This window comes from Pipra filicauda, unplaced genomic scaffold, assembly GCF_003945595.2.
Source record: "Pipra filicauda isolate LSUMZ 115617 unplaced genomic scaffold, ASM394559v2 scaffold551_size315643_pilon, whole genome shotgun sequence".
Taxonomy (NCBI): Eukaryota; Metazoa; Chordata; class Aves; order Passeriformes; family Pipridae; genus Pipra; species Pipra filicauda.
In genome coordinates this window covers 243,827-263,501 of record NW_024104700.1, presented here as the reverse complement: position 1 = coordinate 263,501, position 19,675 = coordinate 243,827, and the positions used below count along the sequence as shown (strand labels likewise).

Genomic DNA, 19,675 nt, shown 5'->3' with positions numbered 1-19,675 from the left:
GAGTGTGGGGCTGCTCTAAACTGCCACCCCAAGGCCTTGGGAAGGTGTGAGTGGAGCCCTGCAGCCTGAAAAATCACAGCAGCCTCTGGAGATCCCTTTGAGGTCATTTGGGGGAAGAGCCATAATCCAACTGACAGTGCTCTCCTAAGATTGAGAGCTGCTGTGCTTTGTGGGGCTGTGGATCTCTGAGTGCAGGAGGAGTCGTGCCAGTGAAGGAGCTCGGCTCTGAGGGGAGGGTTTTCCCCCCTGCCAAAGCCTCTGGGGCTGTGGAGCTCAAATCACCAGCTTTTGTCAGGTCCTGGGGAGCCTGGGAGAGAACTTGCCTTTTTGGGGAGTATTTGAAGTGGTTGTTCGTGCCTGATGATGCAGCCCCCAGCCTGTTTGTGTGACTTGCTCAGCAAACAGCTCGGAGGGAGCCACAGAAACAACAGCCAGATGGTTGTATCTGTCAAGTTTGGTGGGTCCTGAAACAGGAAAGGTGGGTCCTGAAACAGGAAAGGTTGAAGACCACTCAGAGGGTCATTGTTTTGAGGTGCTGGAGCATGTCCAGAGAAGGGAACAGAGCTGGGGATGGGTCTAGAGCATCAGGAGCAGCTGAGGGAGCTGGAGGTGCTCAGCCTGGAGAAAAGGAGGCTCAGGGGAGACCTTATAATTCTTTAAAACTCTCTGACAGGAGAGTGCAGCCAGGTGGGGGTTGGTCTCTTCTTGCAGGTAACAAGCAACAGGACAAGAGGGAATGGCCTCAAGTTGCACCAGGGAGGGTTTAGGTTGGATATTAGGGAAAGTTTCTTCCCTGAAAGGGTGGTCAGGCACTGGCACAGCTGCCCAGGGCAGTGGTGAGTCACCATCCCTGGAGGGATTTATCTGGGGACAAGGTTTAGTGGTGGCCTTGGCAGTGCTGGGTTAATGGTTGAACTCAATCTTAGAGGACTTTTCCAGCCTAAACAATTTTGTGATTTTGTGACTGGGGTTTCCTGTCAAACACTGCGGAGAAAAAGCTGCTTTAAAGGACTGTGAGGCTGCTCAGAGCCTGGCTTTGGTCTGAGCAGGGGCTGCAGCCTCGTGGTGCAGCGTTGGAGTGGACTTGGGGTGCTGGAACAGGCAGGAGCTGTTTTGATGCTGGGAGCAGGACTTGTCTCTGGATAACTGCTCTCCTTCCCCCTCTTCCTACGGAGCTGAGCTGATCCTGGGACTGGAAGCTAAAGCTTTTGTGGTGATATGTCCTGGTCCAAACCTCAGCTCCCCTTCCACATTCAAGGGACCACAGAGCTGGTCCCCCATACCACCTGTGAGCACTCCTGTGTGCAGGCTCCACCCTTTTGTCTATTAACAGCCCAAATCTCAGCAGATTCAGTATTTGGGCTTCTTTCTACATCACGTAGCCCTTTTCAGCTGAGTGTTTCTTCCCTTTGTTTCTTTCCCTCATTGACCATCCTGGGCCCATAATCCCTTTATCTGCATTTGTCATGGCCATTGAAGTCTGAGCCATCCAGATCCTGCCAAGTGGGGCAAAAGCTGTAAAATCTTTTATGGAGAAAGGGAAATATCCAAGCAGTTGGGATGCATTTCTCATTCTGGAGAGCCCTCAGAATATCAGGAGTTTCATCATCGGGGTATTATGCATAGAAATGCTATTTTAGGTAATTTAACAGGTGCTACATGTATTAGTTTAATTTTTCTCCCTCCATCTGCTTCCTGCACAGCTGAGCACGTGCCATGGCCGGCTGCAGAGCCGGTGGATCCAACAAACAGGCACAACAACCTTTCCAAAGAATTTCTCAAAATATCCTTCCTGGCGGGTTTGGGACACTGGTGGCTGTAGGATGGCCCAGAGGAAATAATGACTGATCTCAGCTCCATCTCCTTCAGGAGGGCTAGAAGAGACTCCAGGAGGGGGACCCTGCTTTAGTCCTCCTTTTAGAGACATTGTGGGCTTTTGTTCTGCCTCCATCCAGCAGAGCAGGTACATCCCAGCAGCTCCACTGGCTGGAAGTAAAGACTCTGCAGTGCTTTAGGAGGCTGGAAATATTCCCCCCACACACACACACACACACACTTCCCCGCTAACATTTTCAGTCCCATCTTTGCAAAGTCACGATCTTAAAGCTGGGCCTCCTCCAGGCTCTCTCCAGCCCCTGTAGTTGCATTACAGAAGTGGATGGGAATGTGTGGAGCCGGGGGAGCGGGGGGGGGGAAGGGCTGGCAGCATCCTCTGTCAGGGAAGGGAAAAGGACGGGAAACTGGGGCAATTTTGGAGCTGACTCCGTTTTTTTCAGAGGCTGGGGGAGGGTGGTGGGCTGTGGGATGCTGCCATGGGAAGCAGGACAGAGGGATGCTCGCTGGGGCTGTGTCCCCAGCCAGGGGCTGTGTCCCCACATGCCTTGAGTGCAGCTCAGGCTGAGCACCGGCAGGGCCGGGGCTGTTCCCTCTCACTTGTCACTTGGCCAGCCTGGGAACACGCAGGCTGAGATTTTACTGCTGCTGCTGCCTCCGGCTGGAGCTGTGTGTGGGAGGCAGCAGGGGGGGATGGGGACAGCTTGGAGGAAGCTGGGAGAGAGGAAAGAGCAGTGCAGGGGGGCTTTGACAGGGGGGCAGCCTGGGGGGAGCAGGTACTGCCTGGGAATGGGGCTGGAGGAATGGGCTTGAATGTACCTCTGGCTCTGGGAACTGGATGAGAAGGGGAGGGCAGGATGTCTGGGGGAGGTGATGGGAGGGTGGGAGCAGCATCCGGAGCTGGGGTGCAAATGGGAGTGAAAAGGGGAGAGACGGGGAGGAGAAGTAAATCCCAGTCACCCCTCCCTGGAGTGGGGAAGCCTGGGAGCAGCTTCTCGTGGGGTTTGGGAGGGGCTGGCTGGAGAGCCACTGCCATAGGAGCCAGACAGCCCCAAATAAGAGAGGAGGGAGGATGCTGAGGGTGTCCCGGGAAAATCCCCAGCCCGAGCACTGCCCACAGCCCTGCCAGACGTCTCAGAGTGCCAGGGTCTGGTCTGCAGGGCACTGAGCTGCCCCCTGCGTCCCTTAGGGCTCTTACAGCACTGCTCTGGCATGAATAAACTTTTCCAGTTTGTTGTGGCACTGCTACGGGCTCGTGTTACCAGCTGCAGAGCAAGGAAAACAATTTTTCAGGAATCCATGGGGCGGTTGTGCAAATAAATGTTTGCAAGGCCTTTGGCTGCCATAGTGACGAGCTCCATGGCAACCCTGCAAGGAAATGAATAATTCCGTGCCCAAAGTGGAATAACTCCCTGCTGGAAGTGGAAGATAAAAAGGGACCTGATGGCTGAGGGTGCTGCAAAATAGATGATCAGCAAATCACCCAGGTGCACCCATCAGGGGGGTGCTTGTGAGAGCCCTCAGTAATGGGGCAGTGTTGGGATGCAGGATGATGCAGTGGGGCTGTGTCAGGGCCTTTTGTCTCAGTGTTCCCTGATTTCCATGTAGCCATTTTATTGAAGGCATGTGCAGGTCGTGCCTGGGCTGTACCTGCCTCTGCTGACACAGCTCTGTCTCCACCATGCCCTGAGCCCCTTAAGATGCTGCACCCCTGGGTTTGTCTCAAATATGGATTTGATTCCTCCTCTCCAGCTCTGGCTACGCTGGAAGCATTCCCAAAAATGAAAGCCAGCTCTTTTCTGAGCTTTGAAGTGTGGAGTAGAACTGAACAGAGAAAAAAAAATCTATCCCATGGGGGATGGGTTTTTAGAAAAAAAAACACCACCCTATTGAGTCAATGGCATTTGTATTAAAAACAGCGAGTCCTTGGAGTCATTTCCATAGGAATCAGCCCTCCCATTCCGGGCAGGCTCCCTGCAGCAGCATCCAAGGCTGCAGCTGAGTGGGGAGCAGTGTGAGAAGGGGGGGTTCTGGGGTCTGCCCACCCCAGGAAAGGGAAGCAGGGCAGGGCAGGCTGCCTTGTGTTGAATCAGTGATTCACAGCTGTGACTCACAGCCCCATCCTATAGTCATGGAAAACAGCCAGGTCTGGCCATCAGCTGTGTGCCTTTTCCACTGCGAGAAGTTATTTTTGGGTGTTTTTAGATTACAGCCCTTGTATTTTTTTTTTTCTGTGCCTCTGAATTCTGGATGATTGCACTGCAAGTAATTGAGGCACTTGAATTTCCTGCTTAGAGAAATGAGCTCAATACCATTTTTTTGCAACTCTAAGGCATTTCTAAAATAGCTTTTCTGCGTGGCGTCATGGGGAGCAGGCACACAGCTTTGGGGCTCTTTGTGCTGAATTTGGGAGCACTGGGTGCAGGAAGGTTGCAGAAAAGGATGTGGGGGCTGTGAGCTTGAACATGAGTCACCAGTGCACCCTTGCTGTGATGGAGACTGGCTGGGTTTACTGGTAAGGTTGTAGCCAGCAGGTCAAGAAAAGAGATGGTTGCCTTCAATTTGGCACTCACAGGTCCACACCTGGAGCACTGTGCCCAGTTTTGGGCATAGCTTTGGGCTCCCCACTGCAACAAAAACAGGGCCATGTGGGAGCCACCAAACTGATCCGAACGCTGGAGCCCAAGGAAGGGGGGGAGAGGCTGGGAGAGCTCCTTCAGCTTGGAACTGTGAGAGCTGGGAGCACTAGATGATCCTTAAGGTCCCTTCCAACCCAAATCATTGTAGGATTCTATGATTCATATCCCTCTCCAGTCTGATTTTGTGATCCCACAGGACAATAAGGGGATGTAGGGCTTTGTCTGTCCCCCTCACTCCCATTTGCACTCCAAAGCCAAAGCCTCTAATTTCAAAACAGAGTTCAAACCACCGGAATGTTACAGTCACAAAAATCCCAAAATGTATTTGGCACTTCCTTTTACTTTCTCTTCCCCCATCCCTGGGTGCCACCATCATACTGGGGAAGCTCCCAGAGCCAGGACCAGCACCTAGGAGGCTCAGGGTCGTTTCTGGACAGCTTTCCTGCAGCCCTGAAAAGCCTGGGAACTTTGGCTTCCAACGGGGGGGTGGGGTGGGGCAGGAGCTGCTGGGGTTAACTTGTGGCTGAATGAGTTGTGGTTTGCCATGGAGTGCAGGTTCCTGAGTCCTTCATTGGATCTCGCCCAGGGCTCTATTCCCAGCCCCCTTTGTGACATTAACAGGTCACTGCAGCCCCAGGGCTGTCCCCACCTTGTCCTCACTGCCTGCATGGCACTGGCAGGGCACTGAGGGCAGGGCAGAGGGACCCACAGCCGAGGAGCCTCAGCACCCCCAGCACGCAAGCGCTGGGATCAGTCAGGGAGGCGGGCACGCCTCATTTCTGGCCTCCTTGAAACTGTGCCACCACACACGGCGCTCAGGAGGGATATAAATAGTGCTCAGGACGCCCTGGGATGCGGCAGACAGCAGGTATTTCAGGAGTGATGCTGCTGGCAGGGTCGTGCCGGGGCAGCTTCTGCTACATTAGTGGTTATTTGCATCCTCTGAAGATGGACGGGTGTGAGCACAGCGGCGGGGGATGGATCAGCCAGGGGATACAGAAGGTGTTGTGTGGTCCTGGCACAGGTCCTGCATGTCTTTGGACAAGTTGCTGAAGACCAGATTTTCCACAGAGTACCTGTGACAGCCCCCCCCCCCCCATCCTTACAGTCGGATATTGTGTTTCAAAGGGGGTTTGAACATATATTATAGAATCCCAGAGTGCTTTGGGCTGGAAGGGATCTTAAAGATCATCTCCTCCAATCCCCCTGCCAGGGGCAGGGACACCTTCCACTAGCCCAGGTTGCTCCAAGCCCCGTCCAACCTGGCCTTGGACACTTCTTCCAGGGATGGGGCAGCCACAGCTTCTCTGTGAAATCTGTGCCAGGGCCTCCCCACCCTCACAGGGAAGAATTTCACAGGGGCAGGGAAAGCTTGTTTGCATTCAAGGCTTCTCTCCTTGCAGAGAGGGATGCAGCTGGGCACAGAGCTGCCCACACTGCAAGGTCACTGTGGCAGACACAACCTCCAAGGATGTGCCTGTGGGTCCATCCCAATTCCAAAATGTCCATACTGAGCCTGTTCTGTGTGTGAGGGCTGCAGCAGGCACAGGCAGCAGGGGCACTCGGGCAGTGGGGTGCTCAGCATGGCAGTGAGGAGCCCATCTGCTGCCCAGCACATGGCACTGAGTTGGCACCAACGCTGCCCGTGCTGGCATTTGCAACATGTGGGGTGCTGAGCACTCAGGCAGGAGATCCCAGAGCTGGGGGTGTCGGGTGCTCGAGCATGTCTGAGCAGGAATTGAGGGCCTGAGTAGGGTTTTGGGGTCTGAGCAGGGCATTGGGTCTGAGCAGTGCTTCAGGGTCTGGCAGCTCCTGGGCATAAGGGCTGGGAACACAACGGTGGAGGAGGCCACTTCCATGCCCTGTAGCCTGGTGGTTGGAACACTTTCCTGGGAAATGGGCTTTCCAGTGCCCCCCATCTCACTTCAGGAGAGCTCCCAGCTGCAAGAGCACAGCAGCCCTCATTCCAAGGGAGCCAGCACACAACCAAGGGGCAAATCTTGGCATCCCAGTGGGTGGCAAGAGCTGTAGGTGGTCAGAGCACTGAGCTGGGAGAGGAGGGAGAGGTGCTCTGAGTGATGAGGTCACTCAGGGACAGAGCAGAGGGGGACCCAGGAAGCTGGTGAGATGTTTAGGAAGTGTGGAGGCTCTGGAGGGGCCCTGTGAGCACAGCCCTGACCAGTGAGCAGTGGCTGAGCACAGCTGACACCTGGCAAAGATGAAAGCAGGGCTTGTTAGACTGCACACAGACTGCTGATTGTAACCTCAGTCACAGAACCTCCTTAGCCAAAGCCTGACAGCATCCCCTGAGTTTTCCCAGGCGGATCTGTGATGCTCAGCACCCCCATCAGCCAGTCCCAGGGAAACAAGGCAGGTGCCCACTTCCCTTCTCTCCTCTCCCTGTTGCTCCAGCCTCCCCAGCACCGTTTGGTGCCAGCTCTGCAGAGCTGGCAGCTGATCTTGGACTCTGTTCAGAGCACCTTCTGTGGTGCTGGGCAGTTGGCTCCATGATGATCCCAAAGCCCACCATTGCCACGGGTTTTTCTCACCCTCTGTCTTACAAACGAAGCTGCAGAATGGAGCTGCAGCCTGAAAGGTGCATCCACTCACACAGCCTGCAAGAGGAACAGAGGATCTGGTTGTACAAGGGTGCATACACCTCTGGGGATTTAGGACAGCAATTTTTATCATATTACAGTATATTTTTGGGAAGGGATTACATAATATCCCTTGGCAGGGGTGTCAGAACTAGATGATCTTCTAGTTCACTTCCAACTCAACCCATTCTGTGATTCTCTGATTCTGTGTTGGTGGGATTTTGAGGTGAGGAGGTGCTGGCTGTAGCCTCTGAAGTCAGCAGGAGTTAGGTGGGTGTTGCTGGAAGCATCACTGAGTCCCCAAGTGCTTTTTGTGGTTATTCTTCAAAAGCCCAGTGAGGGATGGACACCTCTGAAAGGCTCTTGACTCCTGAGTTTTATTTAATAGAAGGGTTTGAAGCATGCAGTGGACAAACCCCCTCCTCCAGACTGAACTGCAGTAACTTGCTGTTTGTTTTCTTTTCCCAAAGCTCCCAGAATGGAGAGGAAGCTGGAGCCTGGCCCAACAACCAGTTTGACACGGAGGTGCTCCAAGCCATGATCCTGGCTTCAGCAAACGGTTGGTGTCCATCACGGGTGGGAAAACCACGACACTTGCTCTTGCAGGGGCATCTCGGGTTCATGCTGTTAGATAAGATGCTGGTGGGACTGGTTTGTCTGGCTTCAAGAGTCCTTCTTCAGCAGATCCCAAAGCTGGTGGGAAAGCACTGCAGAGGAGGGGGTCAGGAAGGATTCAGGCAGATTGCTGTAGACAGGGACACCTCTCCCACTCAAACTTTATTTCCTGTGTAGTGGGCAGAACGTCACCTGGCTCGTGATGTGGTTGTGTTACATGTGAGAGCCAGTCTTAAGGTGATCTTTTATAAGCTACCTGGTTTATAAAAGTAGGTATACTTTTATATATACCTGTATAAATAGGTATATATAAATAGGTATATATTTCATTGAAATATATGAAACTAAAATGAAACTGCTGTGTTGCAACTTGCTGTGAGGTGAGGAGGTAGAAAGGCTGGATGTTCTGCATGTGGCAGGGCCAGGGAAACAGTAAATGCCTGAGTCAGTATTCCCAACAAACCTTGTGTCCAGAGGAGCTCCCTGGGTTCCTCTGCTGAGCCATGAACTCACAGAGGTTTTCCCCACTGGCTGCTGCTGCCTCTTTGCAGTTGTAGTCACAGGGGGGTGGTTTGGGGTCATTTTGGGTCGGTTTGTTCTGGTTTATGGCTGTGTGGAAGTGGTGGGCAGGGAGGGTGTTCCCACACACCCACAGTCTCCATGGCTTTGAATAAAACAAGTACAATTATCACTCCGTGCAGCACCGCAGATAAAGAGGCTGGTTTTCGTACAGCCTTTATTTATAAATACCTCCAAGTCTTTCCCCCCTTGATTTAAAAATAGAAGCAACAGCACAGCCATTAAAACCCCGTGCAAGATGCTTAGGATGTTTCCTTTGAGCTGTTGGGAGGGAAGGAATCTGAGGGATGGCTTTGGAGTTGCTTTCTTGGAAAGCTGCTGCCTGAACTTTGCTGCTCCTCAGACACCAGGCAGCCTGGAGACAGCTGCCCTGGCTGGGGAAGGGGACGAAGGTCTGAGGCAAGGGAGTTGTTTACACTCAAGGGAAAGAAACAATGTGAAAATGTGTCTTTGCTCTGAAAAAAAGACCATGGAAAAACAGCCTTTGGGGGTTGCACGTGGTTATCATCACCCAGGGCCTCCAGATCCGGTTTCCTTGCTGGCAAATGAAGCTGTTTTTTTCTGACTGCTGCTCCAGCAGTCCTCAGGATCAGAGCTGAGGGGTTCCCTTCCAAGTTAAGACTTCTACGGAGCCCACGGAGCCCCATTTCAGCAAATCTCCCCAGTCCACGAGCCTCAAACAGCCCTGACCTCTCCCACGGCTTCAGTCATCCCAGGGGGTTGATGTAAATCAGATCCATCCTCTAGATAATGGCTTTTCCTTATCCATCCTTTTCTTGCCCTTTCCCGTTCCTTTCTGTGCTGGATGGATGGATGGGGACACAGCACAAGTTTTTTCCACTAGCACAGTGTTTTCATGGCAGCCCTGCTCTCTGTCCTCTCTTTCTGCTCTCTCTTTAAGCCAATGGTGTTGATTGGAGCAGGCTTTGATTAGGGGCAGCACTAATTGCCCATTAAACTTTGTGCTGCCCATCCTTGGCTGATGTTTCCTGGCTATTTAAATGATCCTTATCTCTTACTGAGCTCTCTGATAGAGCTCCGTGGCAGGTGGGACACAGTGACACAAGCGATGCCCTGGATGCATCCATACCCTGTGCCAGGTGTTATCCTTCACTTCAGCAAGAGGCAGAGCTGGCCCTGCCATCCCAAGCCTGTGTGATCCATCTGCTCCAAGGATTAAATGGTTAAATCACCCTCCCAAGTCAGAGTACCTGGGGAGCTGATTTCCCCACAGGGCTGTGACCTTCCTGTAGGGTTTCTGTCTCCCTTCCTGGGCATCCTTCCTTTGAATTTTCCTCCCTTGCAGCTGGGAATGACATGAAAAGCCAGTGTTTTTAGCAATCTGAATGGGCAGAAGCAGCTGCTAAGACATGCCAAGGAGCACAGATGCTCCAGGACACCAGACACTAAAGGGCAGACATCCTGTCCTTAAAATACTCTGGCTTCCAGTGGGAATTTATAGAGGTGCCATGAGATGGTGGGAGAGCAGACGGAAAGGCAGCCCGAGGAGATCCTTCTCCCCCTCAGGCAGGGCAGACACACTAAATTGGGGTCTCCTGAGAGCCCCACCAGCAGCTGCAGCAGCACGTGCTCCAGGGCTGCCTCTGGGGGATGGAACCCTGAGCTGGTTATTTTTGCTGAAGCCCAAATTCTTGTTTTCCTCCTCAAGACCGTTTGGGACAATGTCTGGCTGCTGGTAAAGGCTGAGCATGACCTTTCCAGCAACAAGAGCTGAAGTGCCTTGCTTGGCAAGAGCACCTCGGTGCCCATTTATAACCCTCTATTGTTCCTGTTCTCTCTTCCTTTCAGCCTTAATGTCAGTGTTACCTAGAAACAGCCCTTCTCCCTTACCCAGGACCCACGGGCAGGCTGGGAACTTCACCAGTGGCTTTTTCTGCCTGGTGAAAGCTGTGCTGAGACTGCAAATTAATTCATGAGGACTTGAATGGTGCTGGCAGCCCCCAGCCCCTCCCTGCTCAGAGCCCTGGTCATCTGGGATGGCCCAGGGGGGACACAGGGCAGCAATACCCAGGGAGGAGAAAGTTTCCAAGTCCACCAAGCCTCTAACTGGGCTGTTTCCAGCTGGGACAGCCCAGAAAAAGCAATCTTCCTCATGGCTGGAGTCTGTAGTGCACCTGTGAGATAATCCCTGCACATCTCAGTCCTCTCATCCCATGGGGATCATTTGTAACACCCAGTGGGTGTGGGGTCGAGTTGGTTGTTAATGAATTAAGCTCCTGCTTATAGACATGCATCTCCCCAGCCCAAGGTCTTCAAAGGCCTGCTGGGTCTGGAACCCATTTAATGGGGACTCTGGAAAAATCCTCCTGCAGTGAATTCTTCCCCAGGGGAAAGGGAAATGGCATTTCCCCACGCTGGGTCCCTGTGTTTGTGCACCACGTCCCCCCACCCCAGTGCACAACATTGTGCCTGTTTTTGGCCTCGCTGTGTTTTTCCCTCCTCCTGCTCCAGCAGAGCAGCTGTAACTTTTCAAACTGCAGTTGCTTCATACTTCTGACCCCTGCGAGGGAATGTGTACACAGCCATGTTTCAGGGGGCTGGTGGGATGTGGTCCAGCTTTTTGTCCAGCTTTCTGCTTGGCTTAGTCACCCCCATCTGCTTAGGGAAAAGCAAAAGCAACACAGAGACGTGCACAGAGCTGATCTGGAGTGAGGAGAAACACGAGGGGACCAGCCCACCATCTCTGCTCGTTGTTTTTCTTTATTCCTGCAGTGTCCCTGCCTGTTAAAGGGGGGAGCAGCACCCCTGGGCTCTACCTTGGGCTCTTTGGGTGGCCTTGCTGGGTCTCTCCAGCCTCCCAGGAGAGCCTGTCCTTAGCCATGAGCATGAGGCACTTAAGGGCTGAGATGGGAACCTCTGATACAGAGACTGGGTTTTAGCAAATCATTTCTGAGCAGGGCTGTGCAAGGATCCCCCCCTGAGCCACGCACAGGCAGCTGCACCGGAGCAGATCGTGCAGCAGCTCATGGCAACAGCATCACTTGAGCTTTACCATCCCCCCCTGCTCGTTTCCCCCCCTGCCTCCACGCATCCCCCACCTCCATCTGGTCTCCACCATCCAGCAGAGCCCCGGCATCCCGGGGGGGCCCTGAGCCCCTCCCCGCTCCTGCTTTCTCTCTCTCCGTGCTGGAGCTTTGCATAGCGACAGGAACGAACCTGCCTTCCCCTCCCCCTGCCCCCAGACCTGGACCATCAGCCGCTCTCTGGCACGGATCTCCTTCGTGCTCGGCTTCCTAGAGCCATTGGGCGGTATTGCAGGGGGGAGATTGTCTTTCTCCTCTCCCGCGCCCTGCTCCCCTGAATAAACCTGGCTGGAGAAACACCGGGGGCAGGGCTTTAAACGCGGCGGAAAAATAAATAAATATCGGATTTCCCTTAATGCATTACTACCGATTGCGGCTGCACAACATGCCTGGGCGCTTTCGGGGGGGCGGGAGGGTGTCTGTGCCGCACTCCCCGGCACGCACGGTGCGATGCTTGGCGGCACCCAGGTGTGGGTTTGGCAGTTTGATGCCCCGGGGGGGCTGCCGAGGCTCAGGGTGGGCTCCGGCTTTAACAACGTGCCCTCCTCTCTGCCCCCTCCCTCTGGCGTTCCCCACAGAAGCTGCTGATGGCAACTCGACCCTGGGCGGCGGGAATGGCACGATGGGGCTGAGCGCCCGCTACGGCCCCCAGTTCACCCTGCAGCACGTCCCCGACTACCGGCAGAACGTTTACATCCCGGGCAGCAACGCCACCCTCACCAACGCCGCCGGCAAGCGCGACGCCAAGAACGCCGCCCCCGCCGCGGGCAACAAGAAGAAATCCGGGAAGAAGGAGAAGAAGTAGAGAAGAAGAAGAAGGAGACCTTAGAGCTACAGGGCAGCCGGCTCCAGCACTCCCCCCCCAAAAAAAACCCCACAGCCCAGGCCGGAGGACGAATGTGAATTTTTTATTTTTTTTTTATTCTTTTTTTTTTGTGATGCAAAAGTAGGAAATGCTGCGAATGTATCTGGTCATCATCAGGTCTGGGAGCAGGGACTCGCTGCTCTTAGACCTCGTGATGGAAACCAATCTGGAAGCTCAACCGAACACAAACAAGTGCCCTGTGAATAATGTTTTATACGATCCCTCGGGTGTTAGAATATGCAAGGGCGGAAGGTCTTTTGCCACGTCTTTGGATCCGATTTGCTCCCAGGTAGTCCGAGGCTTTGTGCTCGGCTTTGCCCAATGTAAATAATTTTAACGTGGATCTTTTAATTTATGTAGCCCTTCAATCATTTTTTGTTTGGAATGGAAAAGGAAGTTCTTAGCTTAGAGCCCACGCTCCAGTTCTTCGCTCTTAAATTTTCCATTCATAAAATTCACCCCACCCCATCCCCCCCCGCCCTGCCCCAGATAATGATAGTGATGGATTTTGGAATTTGGAAGTTGGTAGGGAGTGCTTCAGTTCCTGCTTACCTGTCACCCAGAAAAAAAACAACAAGTGTTTATATTGCATGAATCAAAGGGAATATGGCAAAGCTGCATCCTAAACATTTTTTTTTTGTTTGTTTGGTTTTTTTTTTTAAAGTGTAACCACTAATGGCCTGAAATATGAGAAAGTAAAAAGCCCTCCCGATGTCTGAGAGGCAGGGAATTGGATAAAAGGAGCGTTGCCGAGGTGTGCGGCAGCTGCCCCGGCGGTTCTAGGGGTCTCCGAAGAGCAGACACATCTCAAACCTTCTTTGCAGTAAATATTTATATGTACAGTCGATGTTCTTATGGAATTAAGGCTAAGAGAGCCTCGCTCCCCTGCGGCCAGGCGGGTGCCCGGCCGGGTCCCCCGCCCGAGGGGACACCCGGGGACGACGCTTCCCGTCTCTGCACAGTGTCTGCATGCACGTCCCTCACCTCCCACCTGCACTAGCGCAGTAGCTCCACACGGACCCGGAGGAGTCCTCGCATGCCCACGCAGCGTGGTGTGAACGCGCCGGCAGCCGCCCGAGCCCCCGCGCCGGGGCTGCCTCGGGGGGAAGGGGTGGGAGGGGGTGGGGTGGGTCAGGCGGGGTGGGGAAACTCCTTGCTTCTTATTTGGGCCCCAAAAGGTAATTTGGGGTGATAGGGCAGTTTTTTATAAGGCGGTTGTTTCGGGGGGGTCTCGCCCGAAGGGGCGGGATCCGCAGAGCTGCCCGTGCATGGCTTTGGTGCAGAGTTGGTGATTGAGTAAGTGATGGTTGTTTTGGTGGCGTTTGGGGACCAGATTCAGAGAAGGGACCCAAAAGCAGGGGGTGATGCTGCAAAACTGGGGGCAATAACTGAGGGAGTGTCGAATGGGACCGTGTAGGGCCAGCCTGGAAGAAGTGATGCTCCCGCTGGCTTTGGGCTTTCCACCCCACGGAGAGAATCAAAGGATGAGGAATAGAGTTTCTCCACACGCCCATCATCCTTGCACCAGGCCAGCTTCCCATAGCAAAGCAGCTCTGAGCCCTCCAGGGAGGCAGAGGGGGGCTTTGTGTAGCCAGAGTGAGGAGAGGGGCTGTGGGGTGGCCAGGAAGGGGCCGCACCGAGTTTCCCAGGGGGTGTGTGTTGTTTTTTTCCTTTTTTAATCACTAACACGTAACTCACCTGAGCAGATCCAGCCCTCTCAGCCAGGCTCACCCTACCCCAGCCCCCTCCCCAAACCCAGGGCAGCAGGAGCATCCTCCGTGTCTCATCCGGATCCAGCCACCTCCAGCTCTGGCTGCACTGGGAGCGGTTCCCACCCTGTCCCCTGCAGCTGCCACCTGCCCCCCCTTCCCTCTAGAAATGCTGTAGCTGAATCGTAGTCTTTATATTTTCTTTTTAATCTGCAATCTGAGGTAGCGTAGTGAGTGTTGTGTATTTAGTGGTGTGTTATTTTTAATTGCAGTAACTAACTTGTGGACATCAGTATTTTCAATTTTCTCTGTATCTTCTTTCCATGTGGTCTGTGCTCCGAGTGTACGTGAAATGAAAACACGTTTGCCCTTTCAATGTGTCTAATATTGAATTATACTTATATATTATATATATGCTTATATCCTTCTTATACCCATATAGACCAATGTCGATGTGTTACACGCAAGTTTTATACTCTAATATTTATATTGCTTTTTTTCTTTGGGAAAAAAAAATAATAAAATGGTTTCTTCTGAATAAGTGGTGTTTATTCCAGTGGGAGGAGGGAGGCACGGATGGGGCCTGTCCATCCCATTTCTGCTGCTTCTGGTGGGGGTGGGAGGGATCAACCCCAGCCTGGCTCCAGCAGTGGGGATGGTCTTGGGGCACCCCAAATCTTATGTCCCCTAGGGCTGCTTTTGGGGCACCCCCATCCTCTGGTCCTCCAGGCCTTTGAGTGGAGGGTGACACGGCTGTGGGTCATGACTGAGGAGATGGTGGTGTCCACAGCTACAGCCCCTTCCCCACACCCAAGGGGATCCAGTTGCCCCTCTCCATCACTGGCAGGGATCTGATCACTGTTCCCCAGTCCTGGGGGGATCTGATCATACCTCTCCAGACCCAGTGGGGATCCATCCCATCACCTTCCCCATCACCAGCGGAGATCCACTCTCCCTTCCCCAAGCCCGGGATGATTCCCTGTTCGTGGAGCCCGGGCTCCCCTCTCTGTGCTTGGGGAGGGTGGATGGGAGGAGGGTCAGGAGTTGTGATCAGAGCTCCCCGGCCAAGGAGATCCCCCCACCCTCTCCCTGTGGGGGGTCCAACACACGCTGAAGAAAAACATCCCGTGGCTCAGGGTGTCGTAACTGGAGGGAAAAATAAGCTGCTGCTGGCCAGATGTGAGGGGGAGGGTGGAGGAGGCGGGGGCAGAGCAGCCCCGAGAGACAGACAGACTGAGCCGGGGATGGGGGCGGGAGGCGGCTGGGGCTGGTCCCTGCTGTCAGCAGAGCACAGGAGGCTCCAGCTGAGCAGAGAACAGCTCCCCCTTCCTGTATTCCCATCCCTCCCTACCCATGTCTCCATCCAGGTGCAGCTCTGTGGCCTCCACCCGCTGCCCCCCAGCAATCCCCGAGTCTGCCCTCACATACAGAGAGCGTCCCCCGAACCTCCCTTGCTGACTGACAGACATTCCCCAAATCCCCCTGCACCCCACAGAGACCCCACTCCCCCCATCCTGCTGCACTTCCACGGAGACCCCCGGAAATCCCCGTGCACCTCTGAGATGGACACCCCCCTCCCCAGATTCCCTTGCACCCCTCAGACCCAGCCCCCCTCTCCTCCCCGTGCACATGGGGACAGTCCTGGGCACACACACGTGTGCACCCCCGTGGGAGGGGGTTCCAACCAGAGCATCCTCCTTTGGGGCAGGTGGTCCCAGACCACAGGGGAGGCCACGGGGGGCAGGGTGGTGACAGGGCACAGACCTGGTGCTGTGGGGCCCCCGTGACATCGTGCCCTCTGCCCCCAGCCCAGGAGCTGCTGTCCCTTCCACACAGGGTCACCTGGAGCACAGTAGGGGCAGCTCAAGGAGGGTGATGGTGGGGATCAATCACAGCGACCCACAGCTGATGAGGAGCAGGGCTGAGCACTTCCAGGTGTCACCTGCGGGCTGTCCCTACTACCTGCCCGTCCCAGGGCACTGGGCATCGCTGCCCTCTTTGCTGGTGATGCCACTGGGCACCTAGAGCCTGGTGGTGGGGGCTGTGGGTAGGGGAGGAGAGGATGGTCACCACTGGTGGGGAACAGAGGCTTTGCAGAGCTGTGGTTTGAGGAGTCGCAGCCTCCCCGGTGCCCTGAGCCCCACGGTGTGCCCGTGTCCCCAGCTGCGGGTGTCCGTGGAAGGATGTGTGCAGAGGAGGCACGTTGAGTTCCGTTTCCTTTCTCTCTCGCACTAAAATCACCCAAGGGCAGTGCGAGAGCCGGGAAGAGAAAGGCACAGCCACAGACCTGGCCAATTAGCGCTGATGAAGGAAACCCGGTCAGCCGTGCTAATTAACGGGGACACGCGGCAGCAGGAACACGCTCATTCCAGCCCAGCGAGCAGAGGGAGGAGTTGCCGAGCTGAGGTGCTGAGACAAGGGAGGCCGGCAGAAACACAGCCCCGATCACAGCCCTGATGAAAAGGATGCAAATAGGGTGGCAAAACGGAGCCCCCGGCAGCTGCTGGGGCTGAGACACCATCAGGGCATTAGAGGCATCGCCCCTGGGCCTTGGAAAGGAGGGGACGGTCATGGGTGCGGGATGGGAATGAGTGGGAAGTGTGTGGGGGGGTCTTTCACCTCCAGCCACTGGAAGGACTGAGGGACTCTCTTAACTGGTGTGGGGCCATGGGTTACAGCCCCTGGTGTGGGGTGTGAGGGGCTGTATCCCCCCCAAAGCAGGCGTGCCTGGTGTGTGTGTGTGTGTGTGTGTGTGAGTGTGTGTGTGTGTGTGTTCACCAGCAAACTCTGAGGTGACCCAGTCACCAAGCAGAGGGGGACCTTGTGTCTGGGCAAGGATATCCATCCTAGAATACTCTGAACATGCCTCAACAGCCAGAAGGGGCTCGTGTCCTCCATCCCATTGCCCTCCTACTTCTCCCCCTCCTCCATCTCCTTCTTTCCCCCACTCTGGGATCAGCTCAGCACCTTTTTTCCCCCTCCCTGCTGTCCCTTGTCACCCTCCCAGGTGACAACCGTGGCATGGGACCAAGGGAACCCCAGGCTGCTCCACAGGCAGCAGAGCTGGAAGCTCTTGCTGGTCCAGGAACAGGTCCCACAGTGGTGGAGATGCCCCTTGTCCTTCCACTGGGGATTGTCCCCAGCTCACCTCCTGCTCCTGGCAGGGCTGGAGCATCCAGATGCCAAAGGCAGTGATGGCCCTGTGTCACCAGCTTGTAGGGCCCTTGTTCACAGCAGTCATTTTTTGGGACCAATTGACCTTGAAAATCAAACCAAAACAACAACAGAAAAAAAAAAAAGGAACTGAGCCAACCCAGTTTCCCATTGGATCTGTGAGCTGAGCTGAGCTGACCTGTCACTTGGCCACATCCTGCAGCAGGCTGTGGTCACGGGGTGAGTCCCATCAGGCAGCTCCTCCAGCCATGACTTCACCCAGCAAAGCACAAAACGGGGAAAATCACCAAAAAAGCTGAATTTTCAAATTATTGCCTCTCACCCCTTCCTTTGGGGTCCCCAAAGGCAGCCAGGAGGTTGTCCTGGGTTCGACACAGGCACTGGGAGTTGGAGCCTGCCCTGAGCAGAAGAAAATCCTGGGAGCCAGTGACAGTGGGGGGCTTCTCCTCCTATAAACGCCTCAGAAGGGAGGGCAGCAGATGCAGTCAAAAAGCAATTGGAAATCTCAGCACTTGGGATACAAAAGGTCCTAAAGGGACCCATTGGAGCAGTGGGTGCAAAAAGCCAGGCAAGGAGAGTGGATGTCTGTAGCTGGGATGTTTGTGGGAAAGTTCCCACAGCCCCTCTGCCCTGCTCTCCTCCAGCCCCCCCATCACATCCCCTGGGATTTTATTTTCCCCTGACGCAGCTGGCTCCTCTCACACCTCACATTCCTGGGTCAGAGAGAGAGGTGTCTCACCATGCTCCACATCCCTTCCTGCTCGATAAATCCACTTCCTGGCGCTTTGATTTATTATTATTTATAATCATAATAAAGCGTGTGCGTAGACGGAAGAAAATCTGCCTTTTGCTGACTGAAACCTCGTGACCGCGGTGAAGGAGAGGGCGGAGGGCGGGCACTGCCTGCCCTTGGCCGGCTCCGTCCGGACTCGGGAGCTGCCAAGACCTCATCCATCACGTGGAGGAGCAGGACCAGCCCTCAGCGCTCTCCAGGCTGTGGGAGACCGGACAAAATAGGATGTGGTGGGATTTTGCCCTTTCGCAGCCTGTGTGACCTCGCAGTGGCCTCTGCTGTGCGGCGGCAGGAGCTGCTGGGAGAACACTCTGTCTGTCTGTCTGTCTGTCCTTCCCGCAGGGCACAGCCCTCCTCCCAGCCGTGCTGGTGGCAGGGTGCCGGAGGAGATCAGTGCCGGGGAGCCAGCCAGGACCTGAAGTCATGGAGCTGGGAGAGGGCAGGGAAGGAGAGCGATGCCAGGAGGGGTGAAGTCAAACCAGGCAGACACTCCACAGGCAGTGCTGTTGGGACACGATGTGGCTGGAGGGGCTCAGCTCCAAGGGGACACTGCTGTGTGTCCACCCCGGTGCCCTCCTGCCCTCCTGGAACTTTTTGTGGTCCCTGTGGTGCTGTGGGTGGGACTTGCCACGGTGACTGTCACCGAGCTGCTGGTGGCAGAGCCAGCCCATGGCTTGGTCTCTGTGTCTGACACTGCCTCTGTCCCCCAGAACCCAGTGCTGGCCTCCCCAAACCCATCCCTGGGGAGTCCCTGGAAGCACAGAGCCAGGCAGGGCTAATTCCCAAAAGGGATGCCCTCAGCCCTCATTAGTCCCAGGGAGCTGGGGCAGAGGCAGAGCTTAGGAAAAACCCTAGCCAAAAAAAAAAAAAAAAAAAGAAAAAAAAAAAAACAGCCAAGAAAAGCCACTCGTGGCCAAAATGTTCCCGGGCAGTGCTCAGGGGCTGCCAGTGCCCAGCTCTGCCTGCCTGGTCCTTGTCCCTTCGGCACGTACCAAAAGTGGCCATGCCCAGTTTAGGGAGGCGATTTTTGGACCCCCTCTCCACGTGAACACTATCCAGAGCTTTGCCAGAGCATCTGGAAGAAGGAAAAGGAATGGAATCGCTGTGCTGGGGCATGTTTCCCCTCGCGGGGGACAGGAGTGTGGATGTCACAGTGCCCATCCCGCTGGCCAAGGTTTGGAAATCGCTGGGGAGCAGAGACACAGCCGGGGGAACTCCCCTCCTCTCCCACACGGTTCATGACACATCAGGATTTGATTCGGGATTTGAGGGGAGCCCTCCCCGGTGAACCCCAAGTGACACAGCCCGGAAAGGCAGCCAGTGAAGCCGAGTGGTGCCAGAGGGCAAGGACACCCCTGTGACACCGGAGGGCTTTGGGGAGCAGTGCCCACCACTCCCTCCAGTGGCAGCTGCACGAGCGGTCCCCAGGATGTGGGGGGGTGCCAGGTCGGGGGTGGGGACCCTGCCACCCTCCCCATCACCCCCAGAGCAGGGCACAGCCAGGGGGGTCCCTGCGAGCTGCAAGGGCAACGTGGGGGCTTGGACCCCCCCAGAGATGAATGAGAAGGAGGGTCTTTGCTCTGCAGAGAGAGACGGGACGGGCGCCAGGGAGGGAGAGCGGCCAGATGGGGGGAGAGGAGAGGAAGAGGCAGACAAGGCTCCTTTGTGCAGGGCAGCATCCGGTGGGGGCAAAGAGGGGGAACGGGGAAGGGGCTCATGGGTGCCAGGTAGGGAGGGGGTCGGGCTGTCTCACTCCAACCCCGTGGTCCCCACAGAGGGGTGCATGAAATAGTCCACTGGGGTGCAGGAAGAAAATGGGTTTTGTAC

The 19,675-nt window shown here is 55.2% G+C and overlaps 1 protein-coding gene across 1 annotated transcript in view; it reads left to right on the top strand.

Annotated features, from left to right (window-relative positions):
• LOC113983062 overlaps window positions 1-14,422 on the top strand; it is a 62,409-nt gene extending 47,987 nt beyond the window's left edge. Inside the window, 2 exon segments of the mRNA XM_039387306.1 lie at window positions 7,540-7,628; window positions 11,886-14,422. Coding sequence (XP_039243240.1) covers window positions 7,540-7,628; window positions 11,886-12,112 — 316 coding nt within the window. The 3' untranslated portion in view covers window positions 12,113-14,422.
• The last annotated feature ends 5,253 nt before the right edge of the window (window positions 14,423-19,675 follow it).